The 21,244-nt window shown below is 34.5% G+C and overlaps 1 protein-coding gene across 8 annotated transcripts in view; it reads left to right on the top strand.

Annotated features, from left to right (window-relative positions):
• Positions 1 to 21,244, top strand: part of MAP4K5 (mitogen-activated protein kinase kinase kinase kinase 5) — a 108,533-nt gene that overhangs the window by 70,158 nt on the left and 17,131 nt on the right. For 4 of the 8 annotated variants that reach the window (XM_032405065.1, XM_032405061.1, XM_032405060.1 and 1 more), the window contains 13 exons: positions 2,281 to 2,359; positions 7,897 to 7,955; positions 8,957 to 9,024; positions 10,285 to 10,327; positions 10,959 to 11,169; positions 12,055 to 12,152; positions 12,346 to 12,387; positions 13,244 to 13,328; positions 16,538 to 16,617; positions 16,914 to 16,974; positions 19,749 to 19,751; positions 19,836 to 19,950; positions 20,318 to 20,376. In XM_032405065.1, coding sequence (XP_032260956.1) covers positions 2,281 to 2,359; positions 7,897 to 7,955; positions 8,957 to 9,024; positions 10,285 to 10,327; positions 10,959 to 11,169; positions 12,055 to 12,152; positions 12,346 to 12,387; positions 13,244 to 13,328; positions 16,538 to 16,617; positions 16,914 to 16,974; positions 19,749 to 19,751; positions 19,836 to 19,950; positions 20,318 to 20,376 — 1,003 coding nt within the window. The remainder of the gene's footprint in view (positions 1 to 2,280; positions 2,360 to 7,896; positions 7,956 to 8,956; positions 9,025 to 10,284; positions 10,328 to 10,958; positions 11,170 to 12,054; positions 12,153 to 12,345; positions 12,388 to 13,243; positions 13,329 to 16,537; positions 16,618 to 16,913; positions 16,975 to 19,748; positions 19,752 to 19,835; positions 19,951 to 20,317; positions 20,377 to 21,244) is intronic. The other 4 variants (XM_032405063.1, XM_032405066.1, XM_032405062.1 and 1 more) reach the window with 2 other exon arrangements.

Below are 21,244 nucleotides of genomic sequence, written 5' to 3'. Positions count from 1 at the left end.
CCTAAAAGGGGCGCCTGGGTGGCTCAGTCGTTAAAGCGTCTGCCTTCAGCTCAGATCATGGTCCCAGGGTCCTGGGATCAAGCCCCGCATCGGGCTCCCTGCTCGGCGGGAAGCCTGCTTCTCCCTCTCCCACTCCCCCCGCTTGTGTTCCCTCTCTCGCTGTGTCTCTCTCTGTCAAATAAATAAATAAAATCTTTTTTTAAAAAAAAGAATATTGCCTAGAAGATAATTTAAATCATTGGATTTAGGTGGAGGTGCTTGATTACTTTTTTAAAAGGATAATACTCAAATTATCAAGGTGAAGCTAGATTGGGGTGGTTTGGAAGATAAGTATAGCAATACATTTATGCAATTTAGTTGTGAAAGGGAAAGGTAGGATGAACAGTAGGTGGAGGAAAATGAGTTGGTGGGGGATTTATTTAATTAGTTACTGCTTATATGGGGAAAGTAATTTTGAACAGGATTAAATGCTTATGAAAAGGATCCAATAGATAGAGATAAGAAAGATTTAAGAGAAACAAGATGAATAGACAAAGTCTCTGAGAAAGGAGGAGAGGCTGGGATCTAGATTATGAGACCCTTGATCTTAGGTAATGAAACACTTCTCTTGCATGAGAGAGGAGGTTATTTGAGATTGCTGCTAGAAGATTATCTTCTATTTGATGATTCCAGTTTTCTCTGTGAAGTAAATGGCAGGATCATCTCTTGAAAGTCTGAGGGAAAATGAGTGGGTTTGGAGAGTATGGAGAGAAGGTGTGAAATAGTAATTGAGGAGAATGGTTAGGTTAAATGATTAGACAAGTGTTTGTGGGCAAAGTTGAAGCCTCAGATGAGATGAATTTTTAGTGTGGTCTGCTGGGTGACTTTCCTCCAGTAGTGATTGGTATCCCCAATATAAACACAATGGTAGTTAGCTTAATTCATCCAAAGTTGTCATTTTGGCATGCCAGAGTACTGAAGGATAGTGGGGCAAAGGGAATTTAGGATATTGGCAAGAGATTGCTTGAAATTGTAGACCACCATATACAAACTGGATAGGAAGAAGAGTGAAGATGAGAGAATGGAGGGTAACAAGGTAATGGGTCGATGGACTTGAGATTCCAATGTGAACATGAAATAGTGTAATGGGAGTAAATGAGAGTGAGCTCAAAGGGTGAGAAGTTTGGAGCATAGCGTGAGTTTGAGTATCAGAGCTGATGGCAAGGTCCAGGCAGTGATCTTAGGAATTGAGAGTGTATGGAATATTGAAGTCTGGGAGAGTGAGATGAGGTCAGAAAACAAGTCCCAAACAATGGGCTGTTAAGTCCCTTGGTATAATGGTGGGTCTTGAAGTAGAGGAGAAAACATATGAGCCACTGTCATTCATCAGTGAATGAGAGTGAATCATTAGAAATTTGATAGGTGGCAGTTGAGCTGAAGGCATAGTTTCAAAGGATCAGGAGCTTATGCAAAAGGGTGTAAAGTAGCAAGCTTCTCACTTGATTTACTACAGTATTCTTACTTAATCTCCCTGCATCCAGTATTTCTCCCCTCCGTGCCTCCTTATACACTTATCCAATTACTCTTAAATCTGACTCTGAAATACCACTCCTTTTTTGTAAAATCTCCAAAAAATTTCTTGGCCGAGAAAATAAAATTGAGAGCCCTCGGCCGACATTTGGAGCCTTTCATGATCTGGCTCTTCCCCAGTCTGTCTGTCCAGCTTTGTCATCTCTTCACTTAATCTTCACTGAAGCCAAATAATAACCAACTCCAGTTCCTCCGAATGCTCCAATTTCTTTTTCTTCTTGCATTACTTTGTTCATATTCTCTTTGCTGTCTAGAATGCTTCCCACACTGCTGCACATCCAATGCCTACTGTCCTTTAGGCCCAGATCAGATTATAGCTCTGTTATGAAGAACTTCTATACCCCTTCAGGTGGAAGTCATTTCTTTTTCATCTGGGCATTAATAGTAATTGTCTTAATGAATGGCATTGACCATTTTCTAATCGTATTATTTGTGCATCTTAACTGCCTACACTACAAACTCCTTAAAGATAAGATTTCTGTCTGACTTTCTTTGCATCTTTTCAGTACTTTATACAGTATAAACATGAAATAAGTGAATAACTTTTGAAGTATCTTAGTGTTCATTTAATTGTGTATATCCTATAATTTGCTCTATTAGTAGGTAGTCATGTTTGTCAGTGAATGATCGTTTAGTTGAAAAGAAAAGTTTGACCTTTTAACTTTATCATTGAAATTTTTTAAAGTGTGTATATTATGCTTATATTCACAGCCCCATGCAATCATTCGTCATACCATTAGATCTACAAACAGGAATGCCAGAGCTGAACGGACAGCTTCAGAAATAAATTGTATGTGTTTGGTATACATTTTTAATTGGTGGTTTTGGAGGGTTGAGCTGGGTGTTTTTGTGGGTCTTTTTGGAATAATAAAATTTCAGACTAACTGAAGCTACATGCTTTAACATAATCAGAATACCTCTAAAATAGAGGTTGTTTCTCGGGTTTATAATGGAATTCTCGTTTTTTAATTAAATGGTTTTTATACACTAATTATAAAGGTAATGTATGTTCATTGTAGAAAATTTGTAAGAGGAAAAAAATAGAAAATTAACATTGCCCATAATCTCATCACCCAGTACCAACCCACAGATAATATTTTTGCTAAATTGCCTTCATGTTTTTCCGTGACTGAATTTAGTTAACATAGAAGCATTTTCAATATACTAGCCTAGCCTTTATAATCATTAAAGGTTGCATCCTTTTTCACTGAGGTGATATGTAGTTGAATAATTTCCTGTTGTTGGATATTTGGGTTGGTTCCAGTTTTTTTAGTCTAAGTTAACAGGAGAGATGAATCTTCTCTAAAATATATACTTAAAAGGGGATATTGACATTTATTCAATAAATTAATCATTGACAAATATTTTGTATCAAGGATATTTGTTACTTTAGCCAAATTAATTTAGAAGAACAGATTTGCAAAGAAATTTTAGGTGTGAGTATATGGACTTAAATGCATACTTGTTTCAAAAGAGATTTTTTAAAAGTTTACAGTAAAAGATAAAAAATTATAAACTATAATAAAGATAATTTATTAAGTACGTAAGCTAATTGGAATTATTGCAGATGAGCATCTTGTTGAAGTCTGAGTTTTCTTGAACCCAAATATTTCTAGCTTTCTGGATACAGCTTTAGAAATATCTAGGTCAGTGGAGAGTTAGAATGTCCTTCCCATATCCATCGATTCAGTCAGGGCTTTTCTTAGTTAAACCGGTAATTCAAGATTTCATCTCTTTGTTAGTCTCAGATTGCTGATATTTCTTATGCTATCTTATATAATCCCAGGTGAACTCTCTGGACTTCAAATACCATACAGCAAAGTGGCAAAGTTGCTATTCCATTATAAAGCTATCTTCTTTATTTTTTGCAGGTGTATAAGTATTCAATTAATAGTCTAACTTGCCTATATTTTCTTCTGTAGCTTTTGAATTTTATGTCATATTTAGCAAAGCCTTCCTGATTTTAAGATTACAAAAGAATTCTATTATTTTTCTTCTATTTTTACAGTTTCCCTTCTTTAATATTTAAATCTTTGATACAAGATATTAATTTATTTGGTAAGAGGAATGAAGTATGGATTCAACTTCAGTTCTTTTTAAGTGACTACCCATTTGTCTAAATGCTAATTATTAAAAACTTAATACTTTCACCAATGGATTTGTTATATCACCTTTATGATGTACCTAAATGGCCATATATATTTTTGGATTCTTTCCAGAAATTCTGTCATTGCATTAGTATGTCTAGTCATGTGCCAATAGCATAATTTGATTATTTTGTCTTTATTACGTCTTTTAAAATCTGTTAGGACTAACCTTCCTCCTACTCTCCTCACTCCTCCCTACCCCCCCATATGTATCTTATTGCTGTTTTTTGTTATGATATTTTGCTAATGTATTTTTCCACATAAACTTAAGAATCAGCTTATCTAGTTAAAAAAAATTCTCAGTATTTTTACTGAGATTTCATAAAAGTTCATGTATTAGCTTGGGGAGAGTTGACCTCTTTATGATAGTCTGTCTTCTTAACTAAGATAGGCTTTTTCAGAGGTAAGTTCAAGACTTAGTTCTTTCCTGAATGCCCAGGGTACTAATATCTTCATGGTGTAAGCTCTTTGTGCTTCAATACCAGAAAAAATTGGTAAAGTTGAAGGTCATTTTATTGGTGATTTATCTTTACATTTTCTCAAGTCTTCTTTTGTGTCTATCCAAGAGCATTTTATAGCTTTGTTTTTATGTGTTTGGCTTAATAGATTTTATATACACCTAGTTAGTTTTATTCATAGTTTTTTGTTTCATTTTTTAAATTTGAGCTGGTAACTTACATACAGTAAAATGCTTAGGTGTACTATATGATGAACTTTTAAAAATGTATACACTCATGAAACTGCCACCCAGATCAAAATATAGAACATTATCAGAATCTCTGAAGGCCCCTTCCCTAGTGCTCCTTCACAGTCAGCGCCCTTCTATCTTCCTGTATCCCCCTGCCCTTTCCATTGCCCAGGCTAATCACTGTTCCGTTCTCTTGTCACCATAGATTGGTTTTTACCTTGATCTGGATCTTCAGATAAATGGGATTTACAGTTTGCACCCTTTTTGCTTGGTTTCTTTTGTTCAACATTATGTCTGTGACAGTCATTCATGTCATGTATAGAAATAGTTGTTTTCACAGTAATAGAATGTTTTATTGTATGATTATAACACAATTTATCTATTACTTGGTTGATGGGCATTTGATTTGTTACCAGTTTTTGGCTATTATGACTAGTATAAGCATTCTTCCTATGTGTTTTTAGTGGATGTAAGTAATTATTATGGTCTTGGCCTAGTCTAAGAGCACCAAGGATGAATTTGTAGTCCAGCAAAGTCAGGTGTGTTGACTCCGTATAATGAGGGAAAACACACACTAGAGGAATGATGGAACATCTCATTAAACAAAGGAAAAGAAGAGTTAGAGGGTTTTGGAAAGAGTAGAGTTCAAGTGAAATATGACAACACAAAAAAAGAGATATATATGATAGGGTGACTTTCTGGTCCAGTACTGTGAAAATTGACCCAGAGGCCTGTTTTCTTGGAAACTTGGAATGCTGTGTTTGGAAACCCCTTTATTTGAAGTTCTGTGTCTATTTTCTGCTGGTTATGGTTTCTATTCTCCTGGTTCTTCTCTGGTTATTTTTTATTATTATTATATCTTGGACATTGTGGCGCAACACTGAGTGCATGGTTGTGTCCTCTTTATTCTAAAGGGTGTTTAAAGAAGGAAGGAAGGGGGGGATATTGGAGGGGGAGATGAACCATGAGAGACTATGGATTCTGAAAAACAAACTGAGGGTTCTAGAGGGGAGGGGGGTGGAGGGATGGGTTAGCCTGGTGATGGGTATTAAAGAGGGCACGTTCTGCCTGGAGCACTGGTGTTATACGCAAACAATGAATCATGGAACACTACATCAAAAACTAATGATGTAATGTGTGGTGATTAACATAACATAAAAAAGAAAAAGTTAATTAACTGGTATGTCAGCTTGATCCTTTTAAAGCTAATGTCAGGTTTTACCAGAGTATTCAGCAAACTCTTTCCTCTGGTTAGAAACTCAGCTATCTTTCCTGGCACTGTGATCACCAGAATCTACATTTAGCTCACAGCACTCTGTTAGCTTTTGGTGACACACTTTGTACAGTCTTGCTTTTTTTTTTTTTTGCTCATGGGCAGTTTAGTATTCATCCAAAGACAAAGAGATCTCTTGGCATATTTCTAGAGTTCCTTCGTGTAGCTTTCTTATTTCTGGCACTCTGCCCTTCAAATTCCCACCACCTAAGCAGCCCCAATCTCCAGTCTTTGTTTCCTGCACCCGGTAAGACTGTTACTCTCTCTTCGGATTCCACTTTCCTGTGCCCTAGTTTGGAAAGTGCCTCCAGGTGGAAAGCTAGAGTGAATGTGGATCTTACCACTGTGTATTCCCTTCTCTCAAGGATGACAGCGTTGTGGGGTCTGTTAGCCACTACCCCAAAATAATTACTTCATATCGTTTGTACACACATTGGTGTTACATGTATGTAGATGTTTAAAGCAGAAGGGTAAGTCCAATTCCTATTACTTCATTATGGCTAGAACCTACATCATCTTACAGAAATAAAAGAGTATGTATAATAGAAGACCTCCCCATCTTTGGATTTTCGTAGGCCAAAGATGCACCCCCGAAGGTACTGTCAGTATTTCCTTTAAAACAAAACAATTTGAGGTCCCATCTACCACATAAAACAATGATATTGGAGGCTCTAGCATGTCTGTGCCATAAGTTATGGCTGCAGTAATTTTAGAATGGTCATAAGGAATTTGATTTTTTTAAGGAGTACTTATGTTTTAAAACATCTTAAATGTTTATGAAACTCATTTTTTCTTGGAATTTCTTGTAAGTCTTGAAATTTGCTTGATCTATAATTCTTATTGTTAAAGATAATAATGACATTTTCTCTTTCTTTTCTACACCTGCTTGCCTGCCAGTATTTCTAGTTGTGACAAAAAAAAAAACTTTAGTTCATCTCTGTCTCAAATGAGTTGAAGTAGTGAATTAGAGTAGTGGTTTTTGAGTTAAGATATTTTTTAAATTATGTTAAGAAATAAGTCATTAATAAGTGAGAGCTTTTTATTTTAGGTTATTTTTGAAAAGTTGATAGTGTTTTATGAACTGTCTTTCAATCTTATTGAAAATTTTTATGACAATGTTTTTGTTTAATGAATTATATAAGAACTTCATTACTTTACACATTTTGTTTTAGGGATAAGAACAACTGGATCCTTTTTGAAAATGATTTTTTAAATTTTTTTTTTTTTTTGCCAAGATTGTATTGGGTATCTTGCATCTTTATGATGCAAATATGAATTTTTTGGTTTGTTTGTTTTTTAATCACATTAAATTTTATGATCTTAAATTTCTGTGTACTTTATGGGGCACCTGGGTGGCTCAGTCGGTTAAGTGTTCAACTGATCTCAGCTCAGGTCTTGAACTCAGGGTCATGAGTTCAAGCCCCATGTTGGGCTCCATCCTACTTAAAAAAAAAAATCCCCTCGGGGCGCCTGGGTGGCTCAGTTGGTTAAGCGACTGCCTTCGGCTCAGGTCATGATCCTGGAGTCCCTGGATCGAGTCCCACATCGGGCTCCCTGCTCGGCAGGGAGTCTGCTTCTCCCTCTGACCCTCCCCCCTCTCATGTGCTCTCTCTCATTCTCTCTCTCTCAAATAAATAAATAAAATCTTTAAAAAAAAAAAAAAAAAAATCCCCTCAAAACAACTGTGAAGTAGATAATAAGCCATCCTTTTCTCTGTTTTAGAATATTTCACATAAGAGAAGTTTGAGCAGGCCAAGTGAAATACACATTGAACAAAATATATTAAATTTCCAAATACTATTATAACATTTAATTTAAATACTGTTTGTTCTTTTTAGATAATTACAGGTAGTTTGGGGAGGTTCATCCCCTCCATAAAGTTATAGCCTTAGAACAGAGTGTGCAGCCTAGACAGAAAATCCTTAAAGTGTTTTTTCTTAGTCAAGTGGATACTTTGATTAATTTTTTGAAATCTTTTATACACAAAAAGTGCTGCTTAATTTCCTGACTCCAGTGGAGAATTAAGTAGAGTTGTTAGGAAGATCCAAATTGTTACCTTCTTTTGGTAAATATAAAAAAAGGTGTACTCTTGCAGTAAAAAATCTTGTCTTTTCTTCTTCCTTTTCCCTTTCCCTCTCCCCAGTACATAAGCTTCTTGTTACATTTCTGAGATTAACCCTTTAGATAGAGTTTGTGAATATCTGTTACATATTTTGCAGTTGACAAATTACAGTTCGAACCTCCTCTGAGAAAAGAAACAGAAGCACGGGATGAAATGGTAGGAATTACTACTTTTGAAGTACTTTACAAATTAAAATTTGAGAAAACTTAGGAATACTTTGACTAAGGAACAAAGTTATATACTCTTCTAAGCAATAATTTTGATACTGCATTTCACACATTAAAGTTTGAAAAAGCTTATAGTTAGGTACATTTTGACTAGGGTATAATGTGTAATAGACCATTTTAACCATTCATTTTGACGCTTCTGAGTCTTTGGAAGGATTTACATGAAGTTATTAAATATATGAATTTGATGTTCAGCTTAAAGCTCTCAGGATATTTTTTCTTACCAACTCTTTAGGTTTAGAGTTTATGTTTGCATTACCTTACTGGTTTTAATATTTATTTGTTAATACAGCTTTTTTTTTAACCATTGCTCTTATTTTGAGGTTACTATTTCATTAAACCTTTCCTTATCTAAAAGGAAATAAGTAATAGAGCAAGATATTATTAGAGTTGCCTAGATGTTATCTTAATATATTTACTTTATTTTTCAGCTTTGGCAAAGTATAATTTTTATAGGAATTATCTTCTGTTAATGGATCTCTTCATTCTTAACATTTGGCAGTAATGCTCTTCTTACTGTATATATTGATATATAATTCTCAATTTCCATGCCATTGGGAAAAAATAGCACCAGTAAGTTCACGATAGCTTAATAATATGATGTTTAGCTTTCCACACTAATGGATTAGTGACGCAGATAATTCAGAGTTACGTTTTTCTGTTTTATTTGGAATATAATAGCAATGGAAAAGAGGGCTTGTCATTTGAAACTGTATTTAGTATGTTTATGGAACTTCTTATGTATAAGTCAACTGATAATGAATCATTGACCTAAATATGTCAAATGACAGCAAATCTAGCTGGAGATTTAAAAATTGATTGAAAGCCAAGATGATTAACAATCATGACACTGAATATTTTCTTGAATCAAATAAGATGATTAATATCTGTTATAAGGAAACATTTTAAACTATTTTTTCACCTTCACAGGGAGTGTCATCAGATCCAAACTTTTTGTTACAGTGGAATCCTTTTGTTGATGGTGCAAATACTGGGAAGTAAGTTGTTTTTTAACTTAATAACTATATTTTACTTGATTATATAAGAACAGTATTGGGAGGGAGTGGTTTATTCTAACAAGTTTCAATTTTCATTCTTAGAGAAGTTGTGCTATGCCTTTTATCAGAGTAAAGCTTCTGACTTTTTAATTACCAAAAGGCATCATGTGTTAATCGTTAAGTTTTCTTGAGTTTTCTTCTTTAAGTCAGAACTTAGTATGTGTAATGTTAATTTACTGAAGGATGAGTTACATAATGTCATGGGAAGAAATACTATAGGAGGAGTTGAAAAGCTCCAATTCCATCTCTCCAGTATAGTTTCTTCATCTTCTAGACCTGTCTTCCCTCATCAGTTAAGTTGCAGGGCCAGCCTAAATGTTTCAAGCCTGTTTGTGCATTGCAGTGCTTTGAGTGGTCTTTGGAAGTACAGATTTCTGGATCCTCCACATTCAGCTTATAGATCTGGGGTTGGCAAACTATGGCCTATAAGACACATCTGACCCACTGCATATTTTTTGTACAGTCCACAAACTAGAATGGTATTTAGAATTTTTTAATAGTTGAAAAAAAATCCAAAGAACAGTGATATTTTGTTACATATGAAAATTATATGAACATTTCAGTGTCCATAAACATTTGTTGGAACACAGCCATGCTTTCACATTATAACGTGAAAAAAGCTATGGCTTTTATTTTTTTTTTAATATGGCTTTTCTTTTTTTAATATGGCTTTTATAACATGAAAAAAGCTATGGCTGCTTTCACATTATAACAAAAGAGTTAAGTAGTTGTGGCCACTGTATAGACTAAAGCCTGTAATATTTACTATCTGGTCCTTTACAGAAAGTAAAGGTGATGCAGATGTTACTGATCTGCGGATCCCACTTGGGGCAGCTAAAGGGTTTGACGATACAGCCACTTGAATCTATGATTCACAATGGCTTCCAGCTCTATAATTCTGAATCTGTTTTTTACTACTATGTTTAATTCATTTTTATTACATGCTAAATATGCAAAGCAAAACCGTAAAGTTAAAAAGACTTTGTATTTATTTTATAAAAATCTATTTTATAGTCTACTAATACAGTTTGACACAGTGAGGTCTTAAGTCTTCTATAGGTTGTACAAATACTCTTCAGCATGATCTAATTGTCTTTTATATCCCCTGAATATAAACAGATTTTAATGCACATTTAATGGAGTCTCTGTTTTATGTTATCATTTACCACCATCTGAATTGCATGTTTCTCTTTGTGTTAGATCAACCTCAAAACGCGCAATACCACCTCCCCTACCTCCTAAGGTGAGCTGCTTAAAATTTTTGAATAAATCCTTTTTTAAGTAATATAGTAATTAAATTTAAAAAATGATTTTATTGAATTTGTTCAAAATTCTCTTAAATATATTTAGATAAATATAGTTTCCTTTAAGAGGAGATTACAAAGATGTAAAATATATATTAAAAAAGACTTCATGAGAAATACAATATTTGGATAGCTATAAGAAAAAGGTAAAAATCAGTTATACTCATTTGAGAGAAAATTGCATGGAGAGGAAATAAGAGTTCATCATTTATAATCCTCATTTACTACTATAATTTGCTATTTCAGTGGAGTCATACTTCATTAAGTCTTTGCTTGTTTCTACTTATTAAGTACTTTGTGAATTGTTTATATAATTTTATCAGTTAAAATTATATCAGTTTTGACTTAGGGATGATTAAAAAAAATCACATGGCAAGTTCTTAGTTGTGTTGGGACAGTAATTCAACTCTTGTTTACTTTGCTTACTTAGCGCAGTGATTGAATTATATAGAAGAAAGGAAGAAAAGACATATCCCCTTTCCCCTCAAGTCTTTGATGCATAATGATAATGGAGTGTTTCTGTTTTATATCCAAATTTATTAAAGCACTTTTGTGTCTTATTATTACTAGCCAAGGATAAACAGCTACCCTGAAGACAACCTCCTAGATGAAGAAAAGTCATCAACTATAAAACGTTGTCCTGATTCAGAGAACAGAGCTCCCCAATTTCTCAGAAGACAGAGTAGCCCAAGTTGTGGTCCTGTAGCTGAGACTTCCTCTATTGGTATGGCTAGCAGTATCAGCAGTCCTCGAGTGCATACAGCTAGATACTGTGATCTGGGTAAATAAATCAAAGTGAAAACTGGAAAGAAAGCCATTTTCATATTTTAAAGGATGTCTTCAGTCAATCTTATAACTGTTTAAAGCTTTCTGAAGTTATTTTAAAATTCCACATGGATGGGCTATACATAGATTCAGTCCAGTTCAATCCTAATTTGATCCCTTACTAAATATGATAGGGTCTTAGAATGATGAATGGATGTTCCTACCCTCCAGAAGCTCAGGATTTATAGCAGAAGGTACACCCATGTACCCATAACATTAGACAAGACAGCTTATTTAAGTGTCTCATACAATAATCATATGTAATAAAGATGAGAGGTGTTTAGGAAGATAAGGATAGGGAATAGAGGGGGTGGGCCCTTACAGAGTATTAAAGGACTTGGTTGGAAAAAAAAAAAAAAGGACTTGGTTGAGTTTTCATTAGGGGGAGCCAGTGCTGACAGGCATTCCTGATGAGCAAGAAGGAATAAACAAATGTATTGAACCATGAAAATCTGGATTGTATTGTAAGTATAGTCTAGTATGAGAGAAGTGTGAGCTTTTGAAAGATATATAATGGGAGATAGGACTAGAAAGGTAGATTGAAGTCCACTTATGAAAGGCCTTGAATATCAGCATAGCATTCATAGAGCATTTCTTTTTCTCACAATATGGAAAGACATTTGGTGTTTTCATGAATTAAGCCCACTGCTAACTATGCAGTGCTACCTCTGTAGAATCTAGAGAAAGACCAAAGATACTTTCACTTGTCTGCCAGTAGAGAATATTTCCCAGTAAAGGATCACCCAAATGGTATACAAGTACTGGGGGAAAGGGAAAATTATTTTTCATGGAAAGTACTTATTTGTATGTTCATTCGGCTTTTAATCATGATTCTTTTTAGGAAATGGTGATGGTATTTCAAAACTGATTAGTGAAAATACAGAAGGATCAGCACAAGCACCACAGTTACCACGGAAAAAGGACAAGCGAGATTTCCCGGTAGGTATAACAGGCGTTTGGTGATTAGTTGTAACTATTACCATGTTCATCGTATAAGAGGCTGTCTCTGTATTGGTGGGCAGGGGGGCATAGTCTGTTTAAGTCAGTAATTTGAATAACTGAAATTCCAAATGTATAGGGTTTTTTTAAGGCTTAAGAGATCTTAAAGCATTAAAAATTATTTTTCCCACAGAAACCAGCCATCAATGGCCTTCCACCCACCCCAAAAGTGCTGGTAAGGAATATTTCTATGTAAACCACTTGCCAATTTCCATCTCTTTAGACACATCAGCAGATTTTTTATTTGCTGTCAAGTATCTTGAGCTAATTCCCAAAATACAAAGTCATTAAAGGCATTTTGATATACCATGGATCAGATCATATACCCTAATTTGAGTGAGTTGGTTAGAATTTAGAGAGTTTCACTTTTTGTAAATATGGCAGTTGGATTCTCAGATTAGCCTTCAAAGGCCAATTTAACTTTAATGTGGTATCAGTAGTACTGTGTTCTCTTCATAATATGAATTAAATACCTTTCTACCCCTGAAGCCATTTTCATATTGAACTATACACAATGAAAAGGAATAGGGAAGCTTATGTTAATACTTGTTCTGTGGCTCTTTAAGGTGGTTCAGCCAATCATATGAATGGGATGCTTTATAAATTATACCTTCTTATTCAGTAAAAGTCTAATATGTAACGTAACTATTAGTCTTTTTGTCTTTTTCACTATTACAGAGTTATACTGCAATTATAATCACTGTGATACTGCTCAGAAATATCATCCACTCTTTCACATTCTTAAATATTAGTCCTAAAGATAAGTGGTGACTTAAAATTCCTAAAATGTATCACTGATATATGTAGATGTTTGATAAATTTGATATTTTTGCCCTGAAATAGCGGATTACACAAGGGAAGAATAGGAGAAAGAGTTAAATGATATCAAAATAGGAATTTTGTTTTGTAATGAGACCATAAACATATGCAATAAGAGTCAGTTTAGCATTTTGTAATAATCTTAGCTATTTTCTAAGACTATATAAAATTATCTAATCAAATAAGTCAATATTTCTTTCTTTATAAATAAGATGGGAGCATGTTTTTCCAAAGTTTTTGATGGCTGCCCTTTGAAAATTAATTGTGCAACATCCTGGATACATCCTGATACAAAAGGTAAAATTTCTGAACTTTTATGTACATCTCTAATAAAATACTTGTTCTGGGAAAGTATCTTTATGGTCAGTGAACTGAGGTTGTTTACTTTAAAAATATGACTTTAGAGACTAAATAGGGCAGGTACCTGCAACAACCTAAATAGAGTTTTGGTGTAAGGTATTAGAATTTAGAGTATACAGGAAATGTTCTGATTAGAGGAGACTGAGTAGTCATCACAAGTGATTACAACCATGATTAGGGATTTTCTTTTCTATAAAAGGACACTACTGGGACAATTGATAATCTCAATCAGTAAAATCGTTAGATTAGATAATAGTATTGTTTCAATGTTAATTTCCTGATTTTGATCATTGTACTATGGTTATGTAAGACCTTTCTTTTTCTTTTTTTTTTTTTTTTTAAGAGATGCACACTGAAATAGGAATAAAGGGACATTGTGTTTGTAACTTAAATAGTTCGGAAAACAAAAAAATGTGTATATGGAAGGTGAAAAAAGGATAAAGCAAAAGTAGTAAATGTTAATATTTGTGGAATCTGTGTGAAGGAGGATATTCAGAAATTCTTTGTACTCTTAAAACTTTTCTGTAAATCTGAAATGACAGCAAAATAACAAACTTTATTTTTAAAAATTTATACTGTATATTTTTAAAGTGAGAAAGCCTAATACATAGAGGTAAAAATTTGGCATCAAATAGATCTGGGTTTGAATTCCTGCTCTGTCATTATTATATGACTTTGGAAAGATACTTAAAACCTCTGGTTCTCAGTGTGATCATTTATAACATAAGTACTCTTTTTTTTTTTTTTTTTAAGATTTATTTATTTATTTTAGAGAGAGAAAGCGAGTGGGGTGAGGGGTAGGTGGAGAGGGAGAGAGAATCCTTAAGCAGACTTGGGCTGAGCACGGAGCCGGACGTGGGGCTCCATCCCAGGACCCTGAGATTGTGACTTGAATCGAAGGCAGACCCTTAACCGACTGAGCCATCCAGGTGCCCCTAACATAAGTACTATTAATACCCACCTTGTTGCAAGGAAGGAAAAAGCCTACCTACCTGAGTGTCTGGCAATTAGCAAAAAGAGGTTAGGCAGTAAAGGGTGTTCAGGAAATGTTTGTTTCCACTTTAACACAGTAATAAAGACAAATCATATAATTATCTGTTTTAAATGCTACTATTAGGAAGTATAACAGAAAAAAATATTTTTATCAGTAAGGAAATGGGTTTTTTTTGTCTTTGTAACTTTTGATATAATTTCAGACTTACAGAAAAGTTAGAAAAATAATGCAAGAAACTCCTTTATACTCAGAATCATCAGTTGTTTCTATTATCTGCCTATATGTGCATTTTTTTCTGAATTACTTGAGAGTGCTTCCTTATACTTCATTTTGTATTTCCTATAGGAACAAGAATTGTCTCTTACATATCCATGGTACAATTGTGAAGATCAGGAAATTTATCATTGATGTAATCCACAGTCCATATTTATTTATTTTTTTAATTGAAGTATAACTGACATCACCATCCATATAGAAATTATTAATTGCTTCAATAATATTCTTTATTGTCTCCCCCTTCCTTTTTTCCCCAACCCAACAATATCCAATTCAAAATCACATGTTTCATTTAGCTACCGCATCTCTTTAATCTCCTCTGGTCTGGAACAGTTCCTCAACCTTTTTGTATCTCTCTAGATCTTGACATTTTTGAGGCTATTTATTTTGTAGAATGTCCCTTAATTTGGGTTTGTCTGATGAGTCCTCATGCTGAGATTAGGTAATGTGGTTTTGGTGGGAGTATGAAAGAAGTGTTACTGTGCTCTTCTCGGCGCATCCTATCAGAAGGCACGTTCTATGAGCTTGTCCAAGTACCAGTGATACTAACATTGATCAGCTGGTTAAGGTGGTATTCACTAGCTTTCTCCACTGTCAAGTTACTTTTTTTGTTTGTAATTAATTAGTAATTACTTAATTTCCTAAGGTGATTAATAAGTAGTATGGAATACATTGAGACTATATTAAATATCCTCTTGTTCATTAGACTTTCACCAACTGGTTTTAGCATTTATTGATAGTCCATTGACAATCCATTGACATCTACAGACAATTTCCCTTCTTTCCCATTTATTTATGTACATGTATTAGTTTAAGCTTATGAATTATTTTTTATTCAGTGAGATATGATCTATTATTAATTTTAGCACTTAAATTGTCCCAGAATTTTTGAGCAGTGCGAGTTCCTATGTTCTTTTATTTAGCATTTGGTCACTTCGTTACTTTCTGGCACAGCAGGATTTCTAGGCACATCTTACGCTTTCCTTGCCCCAGAATTGGAATCCGTCTTTTCCAAGCAGCCCTGGTTCTTTTTAGTGGAAGGTAGTATTTAGGAACCAAGATCTGGACGCTATGTGTGCTTATCGCTTCTGGTGTGTCATGATTTATAATTTCTTTTTAATTTATAGTTTCCTTCTTCCAAGAGTATTTGAGATATCTGGCAAAAATATATAGCTGTAATGAAAAATTTTAAGACATGATAGTTATGTTGAAAGGAAGGATTATATAAGTTAAGTAAGATAAAGCCAAGGGACGCCTGGGTGGCTCAGCTGGTTAAGTGGCTGCCTTAGGCTCAGGTCATGATCCCAGCCTCCTGGGATTGAGTCCAGCATTGGGCTCCTTGCTCAGTGGGGAGCCTACTTCTCTCTCTGCCTGCTGCCCTCCCCCCCACTTGTGCACACTATCTCTCTGACAAATAAATAAAATCTTTAAAAAAAAGAGAGAGAGAGATAAAGCCAGAGTGAATGAGTAACAGAGAATATATCTGCTTTTAAAAAATGAGATCAGAATTGGAGAAAGAGGTAAAGAAGATGGCATGAATTTTAGAAAATAATTTTTCTTTGGCTGTGGCTATCTAATTCTCAATACCATTAAAGGGATACCTGGGTGGTTCAGTCTGTTAAGTGTCCGACTCTTGATTTTGGCTCAGGGCATGATCTCAGGGTCTTGGGATCGAGCCCATCGTTGGGCTCTGCGCTCAGTGTGAAGTCTGCTGGAGATTCTTTCTCTCCATCTGCCCCTCTTCCCACTCGTGCACTCTCTAAATAAATAAATAAAATCTTTTTAAAAAAAAAAAAACATTAAAATATAAAGACATTTTATTGAATTATTTCAGAAAATTATAGTAAATTCTGGTGATTTATTTCAACTATTTTAGATCAGTACATCATTTTTGGAACTGAAGATGGTATTTACACATTGAATCTCAATGAGCTACATGAGGCAACGATGGAACAGGTAACTTAGGACTTTTAACTCAAGAAATTAGTTTGAGTATATTGAATAAAAGAAATCTTTTAATTTTAAATTTTTATGGGCCTCAGTTTTAATTATTATGATTTAAATATTTAAGGAGGTGAAATTGTACTCTTTTCATGTTCATGTTACAGGATTTTTTTCCCTGTAAAGTTTTGGTAATTTACTAAAAGATAGAAAATAGTTATTTTTATGCTATTTCAGACTGTTGGGATTTGGAAGTTAAAGCATAAGGGAATGAAAATTGGAGAATTTTAATTACCTTTTTTTCTTTATAGTTATTTCCACGGAAATGTACTTGGCTCTATGTTATCAATAATACTTTAATGTCATTATCAGGTATGTATATAACAAAACTAATATGAAAAGTAAACCATAGACAAGGAGAGATACACAATTTTTTAATTGAAGTATAGTTGACACAAGAGAAATGTAATTTTAATATACAGTATTTTTAAATGTTATTTGTTACTTTGGGTAACTATAGTGTAGTAACTTTGAGACTTGTAGATGTTTTCTCCCAACTTAGAATGGAAAGAAACCTTGAGAAAGGACCTGTGTTTGGTGAAGGTAGCACTTCCCAAACCTGCCCAGGACCTAAACACCTGAGGACTATCACAGTGATTGTCACGTGAGGCCGTCCACTTCTGCTCAGACTCCTTCCCCGTCAACTATCCCAGCACCATTGGCCTTCCATGGAGAATTAACAGTTGAAGGGAAAGTATCAGAGGATATAGCTGCTTCTTTCTCTGTGATCTTGAACAAGTCACCCTCTCTCAGCCTCAGTTTCCTTAACTGTAAAATGAGGATGATGGAAACAATACCAGCCTTATGAGGCTGCGGTGAGGATTAAATGAGATGATCTCGAGCACTTAGCTTACACAGTGAAGGCTTACACGGGTGTTTGCTGACAGCATTCATGTTGTTATGGACCAGATGGTATAACCATTTTAGACTGATGTTTTAAACTCTTATAAACAAGTTCATTCCAGAGCAGTCTCTTCTAATTGTGGTTTTGTGTTTTTCTTTTTGGTTGTTGTTGGGAGGCAGGGTAGGTGGTATTTTGGGCTTTTTTTTTTTTTTTTTCCCCCGATTCTTACCTACCAAAACCGATTTTCTTACATTTTAGATTTAAGTGACTACCTAGAGGTTTGCTGCTTACTTTCATTCTGATAGTAGAGTAGAAGATAGTTAATTATCTCTCTCTGTCTCTTAATAATCCTAATGCTATCAACTATTAAATTAGCATTCACCCCTCTCTCTGCTTAAAATAATTAATTATTTTAGTATTTCTTAAATTTTTTTCATTTCTTCTCTATATGTGAGTGTTATATCCCAGCTCTTATTTACTGTACTGTCAGGCTTTTTGGTACCTTTCCGCTACTTATGCTTTAAAGCATCAGTACTGATACACAGCCTTACTGATAGGTGGATCATTATGAATTGTGGCCTAATTTAAGAAATGTCATTTTTATAATTTTAACTGGGTGTGTATAACTTGAACTCTTCTACTAACCATTGCCTAATAGAGATTCTTCAGAAATTTGTATGTATGAGCTGATGACAGTGTTTACAAAGAACATATTATTTGTGCATAAATGACTTCTAAAGAGCTGGGGTCCTTGAAAAAGTACTGAATCATTTTGATTTTAATTATGCGTCCCCCAATTTTTTTTTGTTTACCAAAATAATAATATATGCTATTATAAAAATAAATTTAAACCCAATTGTGTTTAACAATTCTGATTTGCATACATGTAAAATCACTTTCCTCTTACTCTCTTACTGCTCATTCCTGCCTTTGGATATAAGCTTAAAAACCACACAGAATACATTTTATATATTTTTAAAATAACTATAGGAAAACAGGGAAAAGTTAGCCTATAAATTAGTTATTTCCATATTCTAGTTAATATGACCCATAAAACTGAATGCAGGTAAGTGGCAGAGCTCAATAGGCGAAGACATTTATTCTGCCTGAGGGTCTGCGTTTGTGTGGACGTGCACACATACATATACATGTGTATTTAGCTGCCTTGCTAGCTAATATAGGGGGGAATGGAGAGAGGTAGGGTGTGGTATGGTGTTAGGCAGAATGTTTTCATTCTAAGAAAATACGGGGAATTTTGTTGAGGATAAGACTCAATACTGTATCATAAGACTATTTCATACACAGTTGACCCTTGAATAATGCAGAGGTTAGGGTTGCTGACTCCCAGAGCACTTGAAAATCCCTATAACTTACGACTCTCCAAAAACTTAAGTACTAATAGCCTACTGTTGACTGGAAGCCTTATCAATAACATAAACAGTTGATTACCACATTTTTATATGTTAAATGTTTTATATACTATATTCTTACAATAAAGTAAGCTAGAGAAAAGAATTTAAGAAAATCATAAAGAAAATACATTAACAGTACTGTTGTATTGTACTTATTTTTTAGAAAGTTCACATATAAGCAGACCCACAGAGTTCAAACTCATGTTCAAGGGTCAACTGTATATTTATGTTTTCTGATAGTAAAATGATAAATACTTGTTCTGTGTTGTTATGGTACTATAGCGTGTATAATAAGGAATCAGTAGATGTTTCCCTTATCTCCCCCTGCTTAACACACCTGTGGTTTTGATTATATGGAAATTGTAGCCCCATTATCCTGGTATTATGGCATATAATATTAGTTTGCTTTGCTTTTCTTAGTATTTTAATCTGTTATATTTAAGACTTCATTCACAATTTTAAACCAAGGTAATTTGATAAATTCTTGATAAATGGGTCTATCCCAGAAAGATAATATAATACAGTTTTACAGAATTTCCTGTGTTATACTAAAATATTCACATGTGCATCATTATAACTCAGTCCCCTGTACAACAGTGTTTAACCGTTTTTTCTTTCTGTGCTGGCTTCATTAAGGCTTATATATATTCTGCCCAGATCACCTGTTAATTAAAATATACCTAATTCCTATATTAGGAAACATAATTATCTACTTTCTTAAAACTCTGTTATCTTTCAAAATGTATTAACTGGGTTTTTGTTTTTTGTTTTTTCATATGTTTTTCTATTTTACTTGGCTCTTTGCACATTTCTGGACTCCTTTATTTTAGAAGGTAATTATGTTTTCTTTTGCTTGAAAATTCTTGTTTTTCTGCTGTGAAAGATTCTAATAAAAATATCATGTTTTTCTTTTATAGGAAAAACCTTTCAACTCTACTCTCATAACCTTATAGCTTTGTTTGAACAAGCCAAAAAACCAGGATTAGCTGCCCATATTCAAACTCATAGGTTTCCAGACCGCATACTACCAAGGTACAAAATATTTTAATTCTTTTGGGAGTGAGGGGCATTAATATCTATTTTTAAAATAACCAGTTTTCCTTGCCCACTAAAAAACTTCCTTTGTTTTAATTCTGAAAGGTAGTTTACACTAAAGTGCACTTTATATAGAATTCAAAAGATCAGTGTTTCCTTAGCTTGACTGTCCAGGAGAACCACCTATAGAAGTTTTATAAATATAGATTCCCAGGCCCTGTCTCAGTCCTAGAGAATCAGGTAGTTTGGGGGTCAGAGTTTACGACTGGTTTTGTAAAGCTCCTTGACTGGCTTCGGTGTAGCCAGGTCACAAATCATTGGGAGCCACTGCAGTAGAGTACGTTTACCTTGTCCTATGTTTCAGAAAGTTCGCTTTAACAACAAAGATTCCTGACACAAAAGGCTGCCACAAATGTTGCATAGGTGAGTAAACGCTGTTTCTCAAACTGGATGATTAGAAGTTTGAACATTCTTAAAATTCTTTAAGACTATGGAGAGTCTTATAGTATCAAATAGGAAGGAAGGTAGGCTTTATATTTGTTTTTAATAAGTAGTTAAGGGGCCACTGAAGCACAAGACTGTGTGGCAGGACATGGCATAAAAATGGTTGGAGATAACCAGTCCTAATGCTTTCTCAGAGCGTAGTGTCCCTAGAGTTTTTTAACCATACTCCCTGAGGCTGTATCTCTGCTAAGATTACCATTAATTTAACATTTGCATTTATATAGCCATTACAGCTTAGTGCTTTACGAACATTATCATAGGAGTTTAGCTAACTATGAAGTTAGAGGGAACAGTCCACACAAGACCACCCTCTTCTGACACCAATTGCAAGTTTGGGGGGTTTCCAAAACCACCCTCATGTTAAAAAATTCTCTAGAAGACTCAGAACTCACTGAAAGTGGTTATACTCATAGTTACGATTTATTACAGGGAAGGGATAGAAATTAAAATCAGCCAAGAGAAGACGGGCATAGGGCAGAGTCTGGGAATAGCACCAAACATAGAGCTTCTGCTGTTCTCTCCCCGTGGAGTAATGGACAGTGTTACTTTTCTGGCAGTGGTGTGTGACAATACACATGGAGCATTGCCATCCAGGGAGCATACTCTCAGTACTCAGAGTTTTTATTAGGGCTCCCCTCACAGAGGCTTGATTGTCCACATGGCTGATCTCAATATCCAGTCCCTCTGAAGGTCATTTGATACTGCATGACCCAAAGCCTGTATCCCAAATCACATTGCTGGGTTTTTGTCATGACTGTCCTTCCCCTAAGAATGTCCAGTGTTGCAA

This window comes from Phoca vitulina, unplaced genomic scaffold (genome assembly GCF_004348235.1).
Source record: "Phoca vitulina isolate PV1807 unplaced genomic scaffold, GSC_HSeal_1.0 scaffold7, whole genome shotgun sequence".
Taxonomy (NCBI): domain Eukaryota; kingdom Metazoa; phylum Chordata; class Mammalia; order Carnivora; family Phocidae; genus Phoca; species Phoca vitulina.
The sequence above is the reverse complement of the archived record's forward strand: the minus strand, read 5'-3'. Positions and strand labels throughout refer to the sequence as shown.